This window comes from Scyliorhinus torazame, chromosome 7, assembly GCF_047496885.1.
Source record: "Scyliorhinus torazame isolate Kashiwa2021f chromosome 7, sScyTor2.1, whole genome shotgun sequence".
Lineage (NCBI taxonomy): Eukaryota > Metazoa > Chordata > Chondrichthyes > Carcharhiniformes > Scyliorhinidae > Scyliorhinus > Scyliorhinus torazame.
This window is the reverse complement of record NC_092713.1, coordinates 107,090,439-107,109,122: the sequence shown is the minus strand read 5'-3', so window position 1 is coordinate 107,109,122 and position 18,684 is coordinate 107,090,439. Positions and strand designations below refer to the sequence as shown.

General features: G+C 46.1%; 1 protein-coding gene and 1 pseudogene across 5 annotated transcripts in view; both read left to right on the top strand.

The window, feature by feature from the left end:
• Nucleotides 1–18,684, top strand: part of smg7 (SMG7 nonsense mediated mRNA decay factor) — a 197,609-nt gene that overhangs the window by 136,432 nt on the left and 42,493 nt on the right. For 4 of the 5 annotated variants that reach the window (XM_072511232.1, XM_072511229.1, XM_072511234.1 and 1 more), the window contains 3 exons: nt 5,284–5,428; nt 16,873–17,213; nt 17,934–18,195. In XM_072511232.1, the coding sequence (XP_072367333.1) occupies nt 5,284–5,428; nt 16,873–17,213; nt 17,934–18,195 (748 nt within the window). The remainder of the gene's footprint in view (nt 1–5,283; nt 5,429–16,872; nt 17,214–17,933; nt 18,196–18,684) is intronic. The other variant, XM_072511231.1, reaches the window with a different exon arrangement.
• On the top strand, nt 7,666–10,194 carry LOC140426439 (heat shock protein HSP 90-beta-like; annotated as a pseudogene).

The window sequence follows — 18,684 nt, the reverse complement described above, 5'->3', positions numbered from 1 at the left end:
CCTTGAAACTTTACTCATGACCTCACTACTCTCAACCTCCTGCACACTGGAGTTACAATTCAGGTTCTCATCCCCCTGCTGAATTAGTTTAAACCCTCCCGAAGAGCATTAGCAAATTCCCCCCCCCCCCCCCCCCCCCCCCCCCTGCCCCCCAGGATATTGGTACCCACCTGGTTCAAGTGTAGACAATCCCGTTTGTAGAGGTCCCACCTAGCCCAGAATGAGCCCCAAATTATCCAGGTATCTGAATCCCTCCCTCCTGCACCATCCCTGTAGCCACGTGTTCAACTGTTCTCTCTCCCTATTCCTCGTCTTGCTAGCACGTGGCACGGGTAACAACCCAGAGATAATAACTCTGTTTGTTCTAGCTCTTAAGATTCCACCTTAGCTCCCTGAATACCTGCCTTACATCCCCATCCCTTTTGTTGGTGCCTATGTGGACCACGACTTGGGGCTGCTCCCCCTCCCCCTTAAGGATCCCGAAACATGATCCAAGACATCACGGACCCTGGCACCTGGGAGGCAACACACCAATCGCGAGTCTCTCTCTCGTTCCCACAGAATCTCCTATCTGTTCCCCTAACGATGGAGTCCCCAATGACTAATGCTCCACTCCTCTCCCCCCTTCCCTTCTGAGCAACAGGGACAGACTGTGCCAAGATGGGTGGACTTCCCACAGGTGAAATCAGCAGGGACACTGATGGCGTCCCTCACCTCAAACATTCTGCAGGAGGAACATTGCACTGCCTTCCCTGCCATCCTCTAGAAAACTTGCGGATAAAACAAGCAAAAGAAAGAAAGAATTTACCTGATATTCACTCAACCCCTTAGGTTAGAGGAGGTGGCTTCTCTCCCGTGCTTTTAAATCTCCGGCTCCCCTCCAGCTTTTCAATGTCCCTGCTGTCTCTCCTCTCGCGCTGTTTTCACTCTCCCAACTGTCTCTCCTCTCGTGCTGTTTTCACTCTCGATCAACACTTCTGCTGAGGATATTGGGTTGAAAGCAACTGTAATGCTGTCTCGGCCAACGTCCCACCCTTCAGAAACTTAAGCTAATTCAAAACTCTGCTGACCATATCCTAACTGTCCATATGCCAGCTTAGCCATAAACCTACATAAGCCTCAGGTGAATAGCCCGGTGAGGGGGTCTGAAGGAGGGAAGATAGTGGAGGTGCCACAGCCATCACGGTAGACATGCTGATTGTGGTGATGGTGCAGGGGTTTGAAAATTTGGGGACCAGCAGTTTGGTCAGCAAGGCCAGGAGTTGACGGAGTCCTTCAAAGCTATCATTGAAGAAGCATTGGGCCCGATCCAAGGACAGTTGGGAATGACATCAAAAACTGTGCAGGAGCCAGTCAAGGGGCTGAAGGACATGGAGGAGGCCTTGTCGCAGCAGGGAGGGTGGGTCACCTCGCTGGAAGCAGAAATTCTGCTTGTGGAAGAGAGGAACAAGAGTCAGAGAGCAAAAGTGGGAGACCTGGAAAATAAGTCGAGGTGGCAAAATCTCAGATTGTGGGGTGTCTGAGAGAGTGGAGGGGCACGAGGCCAGTTGCGTACTTTTTGGAGATGTTCTCCAGGTTGGTGGGGGGGGGCGAAATGATCGCCCCTCCAGAGTTGGATAGGGTCCATCAGGCACTCCGGCAGAAGCCACGGCCAAATGAGCCACCACGGGTAGTGATCCATTTGCGTTGATTTCCGAGGAAGCAGCGAGTCTTGGAAGTGAGCCAAGAAGAATCGTAACATTGCCTGCGTGGGAAACACTGCTAGGTTGTCCCAAATGTCCTGGTAAATTCACAAAGAGGCCTGTGGCCTTTAACAAGCCTGCATTATATAGACAGGAGTGCAGTTTGGGGTGGTGTACACGGCTAGACCGAGAGTCACAATGGAGTCGGAAGATTACTTTGACAGTCTGGAGCATGCGGAGGGCTTTGTTTTTTAAAAAATATATATTTTTATTTTCCTTTTTCACATTTTCTGTGGAGGGCTTTGTTAAGAAGAAAAGGCTGTGTCTTGATTGAAGAGGGTGAAATGGGACTTTTGAAGAGAGTAACGGGAAGGGTGTGTTGGGGATGCTTTTGGACAAGGTGTATATATTTTCCAGTTTCTGGGCAGCCGGGTTTTTTTCTTGACATGATGGGCCAAGGCAAGGGGGGGTTATAACTAGAATTGTAACGTGTGAGGCATATGGCCCCTGGTGGCAGATGGAGCACAGTAAAGTTGCTGGGGCTCAGGTGCGGGTGCAGGGGAGATGGGCTGGGGGGATTACTTTTTATTCCATTGTCTTTTGGATGGGGACCCTCTTTGGGGCTATCTCACCAGTAAGAAGGTGCAGGCTAGTAGTGGGGGAGGGCCTTCAATTTGTTGGACCTGTTTAGACGAGGTTCAATGCGTCTAGCTTTGTTTGGTAGTGGGGGGGTGTTTGTTGGGGTGGCAGGCAGTCTGCCAACTCTGGGGGGGTATGCACGTGCCATTGAGTGGGGCTAGTTGCCATCGTAGATGGGTTGAAGCTGGAAATTCATAATAATGACGAGATGACTCCATGTTGCACGATGAAGGCGGGGTGAGAGGCCCCCGACAGGATTAGTTACTGGAATGTGTGGTGCCTGGGGGACCGGTGAAAAGGGTGAGAGTGTTCATTCTTTTAAAGCATCTGAGTTCCAATGTGTTTTTACTTGAGACCCACTTGCAGGGGGGGGGGGCCAGTTCCAACTTCGGTAGGGTGGATAAGCAGGGTATTCCACTCTGGCTTTGATAGTAGGACCCTGGGGGTGGCGATCTTAATCAATAAGAGGGTCCGCAATGATGGTAGGACCCAGGGGGGGTGGGTTCGCAATGATAGTAGGACCCAGAGGGGGTGGCAATCTTAATCAATAAGAGGGTCCACTTCCTAGGGGAAACAATGGTGGCTGATCAGGCGGATGGGTACATGATGATCACAAGTACGCTGGAGGGTACGTCGTGGCAAACGTGTGCACTCCAAATTGGGATGATATGTTTATAAAGTGGCTGTTGGCTGCAATACTAGATCTGGGTACTCATCAACTGATTATGGAGGGAATTCTAAATTGTGTCTTAGATCCGCAGCTTGATCAATCTAACCTGGAATCGTTTTCCCCTCTGGGGGGTGGTGAAGGTGCTGTTGGTGTTCATTGAGGAGGCAGGGGGAGCGGACCCATGGCAGGTTATACACCCTGGGAGTAAGGGGTTTTCATTTTTTTTCCCCCAGTACACAGGGTGTACTCTAGGATAGATTATTTTGTGATGGGTAGACCTTCTTCCAGGGGTGAGGAAGGCAGAATACTCGACCACAGTCATCTCAGACCATGCTCCGCATTTTGTAAATTTAGTGCTGGAGGTGGGCCCGACAGTGCATAGGATGGAAGTGGGGCTTTTGGCGGATGGTAGCACAGTGGTTAGCACTGTTGCTTCACAGTGCCAGGGTCCCAGGTTTAATTCCCAGCTTGGGTCACTCTGTACGGAGTCTGCACGTTCTCCCTGTGTCTGCGTGGGTTTCCTCCAACAAGTCCCAAAAGATGTGCAATTAGGTAATTTGTACATCCTGAATTCTCCCTCCGTGTACCCGAACAGGTGCCGGAGTGTGGCGACTAGGGGATTTTCGCAGTGACTTCATTGCAGTGTTAATGTAAGCCTACTTGTGACACTAATAAAGATTACTAAGGTAGTGTTTAGGGCGCACCTGACTAGAGGTAGAATGAGTCACTTCTTTGCGGGGGTTGAGGACGGGTGTGAGCGCTGTGCGAGGGTGCCAGCTAACCTCACGAACAAGTTTTGGTCTTGTCCCAGGCTTGTGGGTTTCTGCGTCTCCTTTTTCAACACTATGTCAGTGATCTTGGATGTAAGAGTTGGAACCCTGTCCCTTAGTTGCTATATTGGAGAATTGGACTTGCTGGAGCTGTGGATGCGTGTAGGGCAGATGTCTTCGCCTCCGCATTGCTGATTGCTCAGAGATGAGCCTTGCTCGGATGGAGGTTGGCAACTTCGCCCAGTGCCTCCACTTGGCTATGTGACTTAATGGAGTTTCTGCACTTGGAGGCGGTCAAATACACAGTGAGGGGGTCAATTGAAGGGTTCCACTGGAGATGGCGCCCATTTATTGTCTACTTCAAGGAGCTGGTCACTGTAAGCTGGAGGAAGGGGGTGTTCCTTTTTGTGGTGGGTTATGCAAATTGGCTTGTTCTCAGTTATTGTTTTTTGTCGGTGTATCTATTTTTGTATTGTGTAAATTGAAAAAGTTAATAAACATTTTTTGAAAAAATGATTCCATATATGGATCCAGGGTCTTGTCAGCTGTTCACTAGTCTGATTCATTACAAAGCAATCTTCTTCCCCTCTTCCCTTCTCCATCTGAGTGACAAGGCATTGGAATGGCCTAGGCGATGAAAAGGAGGTTCTTTGCTTTTGCTTTGACCATATGGAAATAATTAACCCAGGCCAAGCTCTTGGGCCTCGAGTTTCATTGTGCTTCAGTATGATGCGTGTGATTGATTAAGAATGTGATGTTAATTGTACTTTTATTTTGTGCTATAATTTGTGCAGTGCAAAGTGTTATACTATGTATATATTTGCCATTGATGTTAATAAAAGATAACTTTAAAAAAAATTAAAACCTCACAAACCTGAAGGTGACTAGTCTAATCAGTGCAATGCCCAAGCTCTGGATTGTCAGCTAGGACGCTTGCATTCTAGTATCCACCAGATATTCTATTCTACACACATTTTTATCAGATTGACCAGACCCTGGGGACATCCCTTGAGGCATTTCAAGGTGCATATGGGTTGGTGTTCCCACCAGGGTGAATCTTGACATGAAATAGAAAATGAATGATTGCTAGTCTATCTGGCTTGTAGTACTGTTTGTGGTCATTATCTTTTTAAAAAATAAATTTAGAGTGCCCAATTATTCCAATTAAGGGGCAATTTAGCATGGCCAATCCACCAAACCTGCACATCTTTGGGTTGTGGGGGTGAAACCCATGCAGACGCTGGGAGAATGTGAAAACTCCACACAGACAGTGACCCGGGGTGGGGATCGTACCCAGGTCCTCAGTGCCACCGTGCCACCGTGCCGCCGTGTTTGTGGTCATTATGGCAGTTGAATTCATTTTTGGGGTTTACACGGTCTATCTCCTGTTTGATAAACCTGGGGAAAATAGCATTTTTCTGCACCTTATCAGAAATTAGTCATGATTTATTTGAGTCAGAATACAAAGTAGATTATTTTGTCTTGATATTATGGATTACAATTTATAACTTGTGTTTATCAGGTAAAACCTCAGTCAGATTTGAGAAAGACACCTGTATCAGAGGCAAGGAAAACACCAGTGACTCAGTCACAAAACCAAACCAGCAATTCACAGTTCATCCCCATCCACCATCCAGGAGCGTTTCCTCCTCTTCCTAGCCGACCAGGTCAGTGAATTTGTATTTTTTAATTTGGAAACATTACTTACAAATGATCATTCAAGCCTTGCAGCAATGAAGCTATATATGGCACTGCATTTTATTTCTGTTCTTTGTTTTAAATTGATCAAATGTATCTGAGGGAAGATTTTCACATGGGTATTGATAGATGCAGTTTAATGAGCTCTCACTCAACAATCATTGAGCAATATATGACACACCTGAATTTGTAGACTTGGCTTCATTTGCCAAATGCCAAGTTCCTAATATAGCTGTAGGCACTCAAGGGGCATAGTAAATCACAAAAGCGTCCCCCATATCATACTTAGATGGCTATCTCTTTAAATGCAAGAGGCCACCTTTGGCAATAAAACAATTAATTAAGTAACTCAATATTTTTCATCTTGATTTCAGTTTTTGCATGAATTATTTGGGTAACAAAAATGTCTAGCAAAGCCAGTGTCTGGTACAAATGTAAAGGCAGAAAATAGATCTTTCGCCAAGCGATGGAGTGGCAAAACACTCTGACTCTGTTTAACTAATGAATTGAGAATGAGATATTGGCAAGGAGGGTGGCCTTTCTCAATCACACAATTGTTACTGTGTAGAAGGAGGCCATTCAGCCATTGTGTCTGCACTGGCTCTCCAAAGGAACAATTCACCTTGTGCCATTCACCTGCATTATACCTGTAATCCGCACGTTCTTTCTTTTCGGGTAACAATCTCATTCCCTTTTCAGTATCTCGATTGAACCTGCCTCCACCATACTCCCAGGCAATGCATTCCAGGCCTTAACTACTTGCTGCATGAAAATGTTTCTCATGTTTCCATTGCTTCTTTTGTCAATTACCGTAAATCTGTAACCTTTCATTCTCGATCTTTTCACGAGTAGGAACAATTTCTCCCTATCTACCTTGGCCAGACCGGTTTTGAATAACTCTATCAAATACCCTCTCAGCCTTCTTTTCAAGGAAAACAGCTTCAACTTCTCCAATCTGTCTTCATAGCTGTTCCTCATCCCTGGAACTATTCTTGGGAATCTTTCCTGCACTTTCTCCAATGCCTTCTGCATTTTCTCCAATGCCTTCACATCTTTCCTGAAGTGCAGTGCCCAGACAGGATGCAATACTCCAGTTGAGGCTGACTAGTGCCTTATACAACTTCAACAAAACCTTGCTCTTATATTCCATGCTTTATTAACTGCTCTCTCAATCTGTCCCACTACCTTCAATGACTTGTGTTCATATGCACACAGGTCCCTTCTGCTCCTGCAGTCACTTTAGAGCTGTACCCTTTATTTTATGTTGTCTCTCCATGTTCCCCATCCAAACCTTTCGAATTTCTTTGCATTGAATTTCATGTACACCGTGCCTGCTCGCTTCACAAACTTGCCTCTGTCCTTTTGAAGTTCAACACTCTCCCCTTCACAGTTCACAATGCTTCCAAGTTTCATATCTTCGGCAATTTTGAAATTGCCCTGTACATCAAGATTTAGGTTATTTATATATACCAGAAAGAGCAAGGGTCCAAACACTGATTCATGGAGAACTCCACTGCAAACCTTCCTCCAGCCTGAAATGCATCCATTAACCACCACTTTATTTCTTGACACTCAGCCAATTTTGTGTCCATTTTGCTATTGTCCCCTTTATTACATGAGCTCTAATTTTGCTGATATGTCTGTTGTGCAGCACTGTAGCAAATACCTTTTGGAAGTCCAGGTACACCACATCAACAGCATTGCCCTTATCTACCCTCTCTGTTACCTGTTTTTAAAAAAAACCTCCCATGATAGTTGAACATGATTTACCCTTAAACTTGCACTGGCTTTCCTTAATTAACCCCCATTTGTCTAAGTGAATATTAATTCTGCCCCAAATTATTATTTGCAGAGATTTCCCACCACCAAAGTTAACTGACTGACTTGTAGTTGTTGGGTTTATCTTTGCACCACTTTTTCTTTTAAGCAAAGGTGTAATATTTGCAATTCTCTGGTACTCTGAAACCTCTAATGAGTCTAAGGAAGGCTGGAATATTATGACCAGTGCCTCTGTAATTTCCACTCCCTTCCTTCCGTATCCTTGGATGCATTTCCTCTGGTCCTGTTGCCGTATCAACTTTTAAGTACAGACAGTCTATCAATTACCTACTAATCAATTTTAAATCCTTCTAGTGTATTTGTTACCAGCTCTTTCACCATGGCCTGGATAGCATCTTCCTTGGTTAAAAACAGATTCAAGCTTTTGGCGGAGGGAGCGGAGAGGAGGCAGCGCAGAGCGAGAGAGAGACCCAGCCAGCACGATGCCTGAAGAAATTCGCACCGTTGATGATGAGGTGGAGACCTTTGCGTTTCAGGCTGAGATTGCTCAGCTCATGTCATTGATCATCAACACCTTCTATTCTAACAAAGAAATCTTCCTCCGGGAACTTATCTCCAATTCCTCTGATGCTCTGGACAAGATCCGATATGAAAGCTTGACCGATCCTTCAAAATTGGAAACTGGCAAGGATCTGAAGATTGAAATCATCCCCAACCTGCGCGAACGTACCCTCAACGTCATCGACACTGGGATCGGGATGACCAAGGCTGATCTGATCAACAACTTGGGCACCATTGCCAAGTCTGGCACCAAAGCCTTCATGGAAGCTCTGCAGGCTGGTGCAGATATTTCAATGATTGGCCAGTTTGGTGTTGGCTTCTATTCTGCCTACTTGGTGGCTGAGAAGGTTACAGTGCTCACCAAGCACAATGACGATGAGGCATATGCCTGGGAATCATCAGCTGGTGCCTCCTTCACTGTCAAAACTTATACTGGAAAGGGTGATGGGGAAGACTGCTGATGCAGTCATCCGTGGTACAAAGGTGGTTCTGCACCTGAAAGAAGATCAGGCTGAGTAGAGGAAAAGAGGATCAAAGAGGTTGTGAAGAAACACTCTCAGTTCATTGGTTATCCTATTACACTCTTTGTTGAGAAGGAACGGGAAAAGGAGATCAGTGACGATGAGGCTGAAACTGAGGAAAAGCCTGAGAAAGAAGATGGTGCGGACATGGCTGAAGGAGAGAAGCCCAAGATTGAAGATGTAGGTTCTGATGAGGAAGAAGATGGTGAAAAGAAGGACAAGAAAAAGACCAAGAAGATCAAAGAGAAATATATTGACCAAGAGGAGCTGAACAAAACAAAACCCATTTGGACTCGCAATCCTGATGACATCACACAGGAGGAGTATGGCGAGTTCTACAAGAGCCTCACTAATGATTGGGAGGACCATCTTGCTGTGAAGCATTTCTCTGTTGAGGGCCAGCTGGAATTTCGTGCCCTCCTGTTCATTCCCAGGAGGGCTCCCTTTGACCTCTTTGAAAACAAGAAGAAGAAGAACAACATCAAGCTTTATGTGCGCCGAGTCTTCATCATGGACAGTTGTGAGGAGCTGATCCCAGAGTATCTGAACTTTGTTCGCGGTGTGGTGGACTCCGAGGACCTGCCTTTGAATATTTCCCGAGAAATGCTTCAACAGAGCAAAATCCTGAAGGTCATTCGCAAGAACATTGTCAAGAAGTGCATGGAGCTGTTCTCTGAGCTGGCAGAGGACAAGGAAAACTATAAGAAATTCTATGAGCAGTTCTCCAAGAACCTGAAGCTGGGGATCCATGAGGACTCCCAGAATCGCAAGAAGCTGTCTGAAATGCTGCGTTACCACACCTCGCAGTGTGGAGACGCGCTCACCCCATTATCAGACTATGTCTCCCGAATGAAGGAAAACCAGAAGTGCATCTACTATATAACCGGTGAAAGCAAAGATCAAGTAGCTAATTCTGCCTTTGTGGAGTGTGTCAGGAAGCGGGGCTTTGAGGTGGTATACATGACTGAGCCCATCGATGAATACTGTGTGCAGCAGCTGAAGGAGTTTGATGGTAAGCAGCTTGTCTCTGTCACAAAGGAGGGACTTGAGCTGCCTGAGGATGATGAGGAGAAGAAAAAGCGCGAAGAAGACGGAGCCAAGTATGATAACCTGTGCAAGCTCATGAAGGAGATTCTGGACAAGAAGGTGACTGTTTCGAACCGGCTTGTCTCCTCCCCATGCTGCATTGTGACCAGCACCTATGGCTGGACTGCTAACATGGAGAGGATCATGAAGGCTCAAGCCCTGAGGGACAATTCAACCATGGGTTATATGATGGCCAAGAAACACCTGGAGATCAACCCTGACCACCCAATCGTGGACACTCTGAGGCAGAAAGCTGATGTAGACAAGAACGACAAAGCTGTTAAAGACCTTGTGATCCTGCTCTTCGAGACTGCACTGTTGTCCTCTGGGTTTTCATTGGATGATCCACAGACACTCACTAACCGTATCTACAGAATGATCAAGCTGGGTCTGGGTATTGATGATGATGAGGTGCCTGTGGAAGAGACCACTCCACAACCTGTTGAAGATATCCCACCCCTGGAGGGAGATGAGGATGCATCCCGCATGGAGGAAGTTGACGAAAGCTGCTCTCTTCCTTTCTGTATTCTTCCTTGGTGTATTCAATTGGACTGTATTTAATTTGGACTTTTGAAAGGATTTGTTGTGCAGTGTGTAAAGTAATGATTGTCTGACCAGTCTGATCAGATCAATGTGGATTGGACCTCCTCTCTTTAGGGGGCGGAGTCTTGCACTACAGTCGTTATCAGATGTTACTGTCCTTTTTTTATTTATTTTCAAACGCATGTCATTTATACTTTTGCAGCTCTGCTGTAAAATAAAATCCGAAACTACTGGTGAAAAAAAAACAGATTCAAAGTATTTTAATGCCATGGCTAGTCCCTCCTCCATGAGTAAATCACCTTTTTGGTCCCTAATGAACCCCACTGCTTTTACCATCTTTTCTTATTTATATACCAATGGAAGACTTCAGAATTCACTTTTTTATGCAGGTTGCCAGTCTCTTTTCCTGCTGTCTTGCTTCTATTTCTTTTGTCTTCCCCTCTATATTAATAAGAAGTCTTACAACACCAGGTTAAAGTCTAACAGGTTTGTTTCGATGTCACTAGCTTTTGGAGCACTGCTCCTTCCTCAGGTGAATGAAGAGGTATGTTCCAGAAACATATATAAAGACAGATTCAAAGATGCCAGACAATGCTTGGAATACAGACATTAGCAGGTGATTAAATCTTTACAGACCCAGAGATGGGGTAACCCCAGGTTCAATAGGTGTGAATTCTGTCAAGCCAGGACAGTTGGTAGGATTTTGCAGGCCAGATGGTGGGGGATGAATGTAATGCGACATGAATCCCAGGTCCCAGTTGAGGCCGCACTCATGTGTGCGGAACTTGGCTATAAGTTTCTGCTCGGCGATTCTGCGTTGTCGCGCGTCCTGAAGGCCGCCTTGGAGAACGCTTACCCGGAGATCAGAGGCGGAATGCCCTTGACTGCTGAAGTGTTCCCCGACTGGAAGGGAACATTCCTGCCTGGTGATTGTCGCGTGATGTCCATTCATTCGTTGCCGCAGCGTCTGCATGGTCTCTCCAATGTACCACTCTTCGGGACATCCTTTTCTGCAGCCTATGAGGTAGACCACGTTGGCCGAGTCGCACGAGTATGTACCGCGTACCTGGTGGGTGGTGTTCTCACGTGTAATGGTGGTATCCATGTCGATGATCTGGCACGTCTTGCAGAGATTGCCATAGCAGGGTTGTGTGGTGTCGAGGTCACTGTTCTGAAGGCTGGGTAGTTTGCTGCAAACAATGGTTTGTTTGAGGTTGCACGGTTGTTTGAAGGCAAGTAGTGGTGGTGTGGGGATGACCTTGACAAAGCTGTTCATCTTCATCGATGACGTGTTGAAAGCTGTGAAGAAGATGTTGTAGTTTCTCCGCTCCAGGAAAGTACTGGACGACGAAGGGTAATCTGTCGGTTGTGTCCCATGTTTGTCTTCTGAGGAGGTCGGTGCGGTTTTTTGCTGTGTCGCGTTGGAACTGTCGGATTGATGAGTCGAACGCCATATCCCGTTCGTACGAGGGCATCTTTCAACGTCTGTAGATGTCTGTTACGCTCCTCCTCGTCTGAGCATATCCTGTTTATATGGAGCGCTTGTCCATGGGGGATGGCTTCTTTAATGTGTTTAGGGTGGAAGCTGGAGAAGTGGAGCATCGTGAGGTTACCCGTGGGTTTGCGGTAAAGCAAAGTGCTGAGGTGACCGTCCTTGATGGAGACGAGTGTGTCCAAGAATGCAACTGATTTTGGAGAGTAGTCCATGGTGAGTCTGATGGTTGGATGGAACTTATTGATGTCATCGTGTCGTTGTTTCAGTGATTCTTCGCCGTGGGTCCAAAGGAAAAAAATGTCATCGATGTATCTGGTGTATAACGTCGGTTGAAGGTCCTGTGTTGTGAGTAGGTCTTGTTCAAACTTGTGCATGAAGATGTTGGCGTATTGGGGTGCGGATTTGGTCCCCATGGCAGTTCCGTGCATCTGGATGAAGAACTTGTCGTTGAAGGTGAAGACGTTGTGATTCAGAATGAAGCGGATGAGTTGCAGAATTGCGTCTGGAGATTGGCAGTTGTCGGTGTCTCTGGATCTGTAAAGATTTAATCACCTGCTAATGCTTGTATTCCAAGCATTGTCTGGCATCTTTGAATCTGTCTATCTATATATATATATATATATATGTATGTATGTTTCTGGAACATGCCTCTTCATTCACCTGAGAAAGGAGCATCGCTCCGAAAGCTAGTGACATCGAAACAAACCTGTTGGACTTTAACCTGGTGTTGTAAGACTTCTTACTGATATCACCCCAGTCCAACGCCAGTATCTCCACATCATGGCTACCATCGACACCGCAAACTGCCGGCTCAAAGTGGAGAGCATCTCCAGGAAGATCGCGCATACAGACACTGATATTAAGTTTCTACAAAGATGCAAGAAAGCAGCAAGATCCCGAAAGGGCTACAGTTTACAAACCCACTCAAGTCGACTTACAACACCGACTACACTGAGAGACTCTGCCGTCGCACCTCTCTCACACTCCTCAACCACCTCGTACGCCAGCTCTACAGCAGACGACGCAACCTGGAAACCAAGATAGAGGCCATATTCTCAACTTGCGCTCAGGACACAGCAGCCCAGCTGCGGAACACCGCCAAACAGATGAGACAACAATACTATGCCACCTACATGCACATCAAGAACAGGAAGCTTGAGAAACCCGGCATCACCACCAGCAGCAACCAAGCCACCCCGGTACCACAGTAGAAAACAATACAGGGAAATCTATTGTCAACTTGTCAGACTACACCCTTCAACCAGACGAAATCGAAGTCTTCAGCAGAGGGCTCAATTTCTGCACCACCATCAAAATGGACCCCATCAGTCTCGCGGCAGACATGGAGGAATTCATCAGGCGAATGAGGCTCCGGGAATTCTTCCATAGATCCCCAAGAGGCCAGCAGCGAACACAAGCAGACTACCAATGAACCGGAACAGCAGACCGAGAGATCTGCAGTGCGGCAACCGAAGAGGAAAGAGTCGAATTGGACCCCTCCGGAAGGCCGCTGCCCTTGACTCGACATGTATGTTCAAGCGGTCAGGAGTCGCGTCAATGCCAGATTCATCAGTCGCATTCACAAGACAGCCCCGAACGTCACCCAAGCACAACGCAATGCCATCCGTGCTCTCCAGACCAACCGCAGCATCGTCATCAAACCAGCAGACAAAGGAGGGGCACTGTCATACTGAACAGAACGGACTACTGCAAAGAAGTATACCGACAACTGAACAACCAAGAACATTACAGACAGTTACCCGCAGATCCGACCAAGGAACACATCCACCAACTTAACAGACTGATCAAGACCTTGGATCCAGATCTTCAGAGCATCCTACGTGCTCTCATCCCACGTACTCCCCGCATTGGAGATCTCCACTGCCTCCCGGAAATACACAAGGCCAACAAACCAGGCCGTCCTATCGTTTCAGGCAATGGGACCCTGTGTGAGAACCTCTCTGGCTACATCGAGGGCATCTTGAAACCCATCGTACGAGGTACGCCCAGCTTCTGTCGCGACACGGCGGACTTCCTACAGAAACTCAGCACCCATGGACCAGTTGAACCAGGAACATTCCTCGTCACAATGGACGTCTGTCTTGGCACTCTACACCAGCATCCCCATGACGACGGCATTGCTGCAACAGCCTCAGTACTCAACACCGATAACTGCCAATCTCCAGACTCAATTCTGCAACTCACCCGCTTCATTCTGGATCACAACGTCTTCACCTTCGACAACAAGTTCTTCATCCAGATGCACGGAACTGCCATGGGGACCAAATTCGCACCCCAATACGCCAACGTCTTCATGCACAAGTTTGAACAAGAACTACTCACCACACGACCTTCAACCGACGTTATACACCAGATACATCGATGACATTTTTTTTCCTTTGGACCCACGGCGAAGAATCACTGAAACGAGTACACGATGACATCAATAAGTTCCATCCAACCATCAGACTCACCATGGACTACTCTCCAAAATCAGTTGCATTCTTGGACACACTCGTCTCCATCAAGGACGGTCACCTCAGCACTTCGCTTTATCGCAAACCCACGGGTAACCTCACGATGCTCCTTCTCCAGCTTCCACCCTAAACACATTAAAGAAGCCATCCCCTATGGACAAGCTCTCCGTATAAACAGGATATGCTCAGACGAGGAGGAGCGTAACAGACGTTGAAAGATGCCCTCGTACCAACAGGATATGGCGCTCGACTCATCGATCCGACAGTTCCAACGCGCCACAGCAAAAAACCGCACCGACCTCCTCAGAAGACAAACATGGGACACAACCGACAGAATACCCTTCGTCGTCCAGTACTTTCCCGGAGCGGAGAAATTACGACATCTTCTTCACAGCCTTCAACACGTCATCGATAAAGATGAACATCTTGCCAAGGTCATCCCCACTACTTGCCTTCAAACAACCGCGCAACCTCAAACAAACCATCGTTTGCAGCAAACTACCCAGCCTTCAGAACAGTGACCACGACACCACACAACCCTGCCATGGCAATCTCTGCAAGACGTACCAGATCATTGACATGGATACCACCATTACACGTGAGAACACCACCCACCAGGTACGCGGTACATACTCGTGCGACTCGGCCAACGTTGTCTACCTCCTACGCTGCAGAAAAGGATGCCCCGAAGAGTGGTACATTGGCGAGACCATGGAGACGCTGCGACAACGAATGAGCGGACATCGCGCGACAATCACCAGGCAGGAATGTTCCCTACCAGTCGGGGAACACTTCAGCAGTCAATGGCATTCAGCCTCTGATCTCTGGGTAAGCGTTCTCCAAGGCGGCCTTCAGGACGCGCGACAACGCAGAATCGCCGAGCAGAAACTTATAGCCAAGTTCCTCACACATGAGTGTGGCCTCAACCGGGACCTGGGATTCATGTCGCATTACATTCATCCCCCCCCCCCCCACACCCACCACCTGGCCTGCAAAATCTTACCAACTGTCCTGGCTTGACACAATTCACACCTCTTTAGCCTGGGGTTACCCCATCTCTGGATCTGTAAAGATTTAATCACCTGCTAATGCTCTTATTCCAAGCATTGTCTGGCATCTTTGAATCTGTTTATATACATGTTTCCGGAACATACCTCTTCATTCACCTGAGGAAGGAGCAGTGCTCCGAAAGCTAGTGATATCGAAACAAACCTGTTAGACTTTAACCTGGTGTTGTAAGACTTCTTACTGATCTCACCCCAGTCCAATGCCGGCATCTCCACATAACCTCTATATTAAGCCTGGTTCTCCATTATATATCCACCTGTCACACTTTTTTTTGTCTTGGAAGATGAAGGTTCTCCACAGCACAACATTACTGAATGCCTGGTAGAAAGCTGTTGTTGACTGTCACTGAGTTTTGTGCCCCATATTAGTTACAGGTGTTTTTGCAGCAGATTTCGTAGCTTTACGTCTAGTTGTGTGCTGGCCTGTGGCCTTAACTGAACGTTTTGCATTCATTGCTGTAAGTATTGGTGAAAGGTAGCACAGTCTTTTGTTGGCAACCTGACTTGTCTTTGCATCCATCCCTCCTTCGAAAAGCATAAATAAAGAGAATTGTCGTTCCAATGGTCTTAAAATGTTGTGAATATTCAGGGTTTTTTTTGAATGTGAAATTGAAATGGAAAATTGCTTGGGCATCTAAATAATGTAATTTGAGCTTTCTTGAATTCTTCATTTCATCTCCTTTTTCCTGGTTATGACAGGTCGTGTGCCTTCGACCACTGCCATGCCTCCTATTTAATCCAAAATACATCCATCCATGTGTGGCATTTCAGCAATTTCTCTGGACCTGAGCGCATAATCTCTATTTCACTTTTGTTTTCTCTAGCCCCTCGCCTCCTGTCTCATTCCTTCCTGTATTCTAACCATGCTGCCTCCCATTTGTCACTTCTCTGATACCTTTCCCCACCATTGCTGGTTTGCTTTCTGCCACTGATCCAGGCTTGCTTGAGCCTGCAGCTCCTCACTCGACCTCTTTTCAAATTCTAAAAAGAGCCCATTGAGCCACCCATTACCATCTCCTTCACCATCCAACTCGTGCATTTCTCTCCAGAATGCCTGTTCATCTATTGTGGTTCTCTACAATGACATTCTAGTTTTTATGTAAACTTGTTTCATACATGGTGATATGCCTTGCTCCTTACTGAATCTGACCGCTCGCTCGCTCGCTCGCTCGCTCTCTCTCTCTCTCTCTCTCTCTCTCTCTCTCTCTCTCTCTCTCTCTCTCTCTCTCTCTCTCTCTCTCTCTCTCTCTCTCTTCCCCCCCCCCCTCCCCCTCCTCTATCTCTCTCTCTCTCTCAATCTGACCGCACTTGCTACCACCCTGCCAAAGCACTGTAGTGAAGGTGTGGATCATGTGTTCGTTGCAGAAATGTAAACAGTGACTAAATGCTGCTTTATGCTACTTTATTTACCTGCGGATGATTTGATTTGAAAGAGGTGTACAAGATTGCAACTGGCTTAGACATGAAAAAGCTGATCCAGTTGGCTAATGGTAGAAGGATTTAAGGTCTTAGGCAAGCGATTAAGGGGCAATATGAGGAAGAATTCTTTTTGCGCAGCAAGAAATGATGACCTGGAACTCATTGCCCTTGAGAGTGGTGGAAACAGAAACAATCAGCGATTGCAAAAGTAAATTGGATGGGCACTTGAAGGGAATAAATTTGGAGGGCTACAGGGATTCGATGAAGGACTGGGATTGATTTGATTACACCATGGGATGCCAGTTTAGGAAACAAACCGCCTCCTTCTGTGCCATTAATAATTATATGCCTCTCTGACTCCAGTAAGCAGCATGTAATTCTCTGTTAATGCAGATTGGTTGATGGCATGCATGCTGTATCATAGTACGTTTGCTAGTGATGCATAATAGTGTCTTTTTATTGCAGGGTTCCCTCCACCGCCCTATCTTGTGTCTCCGCCAGTTACTTTTCAGATGACTCCTGGCTATACATTTCCACCTGGAGTTTCCATACCTGGGCCTTTCCTCCAAGCCACTGGTCACCCCCAGACGGGAAACCAGGTACCAGGTGGGAAGCAGTCCCATGTCCCTTATAGCCAGCAACGGCCATCAGGACAAGGGCCAATAAACCAAGGACCCCAACAGCAACAACCTCAGCAACATCAGATCGCTCAGAGCCAGTCACAACTTCAGGTTGTCAACCAACAGTCACCTACTAAGGCAGCACAGCAACTGGGAAAGAATCAACACCACCTCGGACCTCAGCAGGTAAGGCAAGTGCAACACGTAGTACTGCAAATAAGCAAAATAATTGCACGCTGCTTTCTTTTAAAGATGAGATCCTGTTTTTTCATTGAAAGCTGTGTGTCTCTTCAGTCTGAGCAGATTATGGACTAATGTCAACACTCATAATACTAATGTGCCTGGTAATGGCCCTTGGTAATGTGTGATTTAATTACCGGGTTTATTCTATTTTCTTATCTGGTATATCTCAATTATTTTTAAGATGAATTCTGCATGCATAAGACTAGATTTTTGCTGTATAAAACAGGTGTTAAAATGTAAATAGATTTCTGTGCTAATGTTGTTTTGCCAGTCTGCTTTAAACACTGTCTCCATGTTTAAGCACGTCTCTGTTGTAAACTTGTTTTTAGGAAGCATAATGGGTATGGAAATTGGGTAGTGTCCTCATTCTTTGAAAGAGGTCCTCAGCATAATGACCATTGCCTTTTGAGGTTAATATAAGGCACAAAGCTTTAAGCTGGATGGAAAAATGAGGCATCAAGAGGCTGGTATTTTACATCAAGCACTGGCAGATGGAAAACATTGTGCACCCGTGTTGTAACATATAAATTAGCCCAAGTATGTTTGTGCCCTTCCATCAAATAGTGTATGGAGGATAACTTTTCTAATTCAAAAACCTTTTCCAGCCCAAGTAATTAATCTTTCATTACTTACAATTAAAATATTATATTTTCTCTCATTGAGTATCTGCAGGCTGATCAGACTAACCAGCTTTGGAATCAACATCATGCGATCCCCTCTCAGCATCAAAAGGCATCCATCCAGATATCTTTGAAGCAACAACCTTATTACATGCATCAGGACCCATTAAAGCTGTTTGAAAAGTCACTTCAGCAACAATCACAACAAGTCCAGATGGAAAAGAACCGGAAGACGTTCGCTATGGAACCATTTACCCAGAACCCTTCAGATGTGCAGAAACTGCAGGACTTTGCATGGGACTATGGTACGTTAAGCAGTTTTGATAGCTAGTGATGAATGCACTTTGCTGTTTGGAATTGAGTTCTCACCAAGAAGGGACTGGGTTCCTGCTGTGATTAATATCTAATAATCCACCTGTAAAGTTTGCATGTATAGGAGCTGGGAGAGAATAGGATTGGACTCTGTTGTAATTCCCTCTTTGACTTCTCTATTATTGTTAAACCGCCTGCTGATACTTAATGTCACAGCTTGCATTCAGGAGACGAAAAAGTAAAATGTATGTGGAGTGGAGCCAACTAAATTGTAGAGATGGTCTACAGCTTTTGTTGATTGGACTGTCCTATGGGCTGAAAAGCATTGAGTGAATATGATGTGCTTTCTTTTCATGATGATAAATGGAACATTTGGTATAGTATTAAGAGAATACAAATCTTGTTTATCCCTCATCCTAACTACCACTTGTAATTTTTAAGTGGCCTATATATATTTTACACTTTTACTGCAAATGTATTTG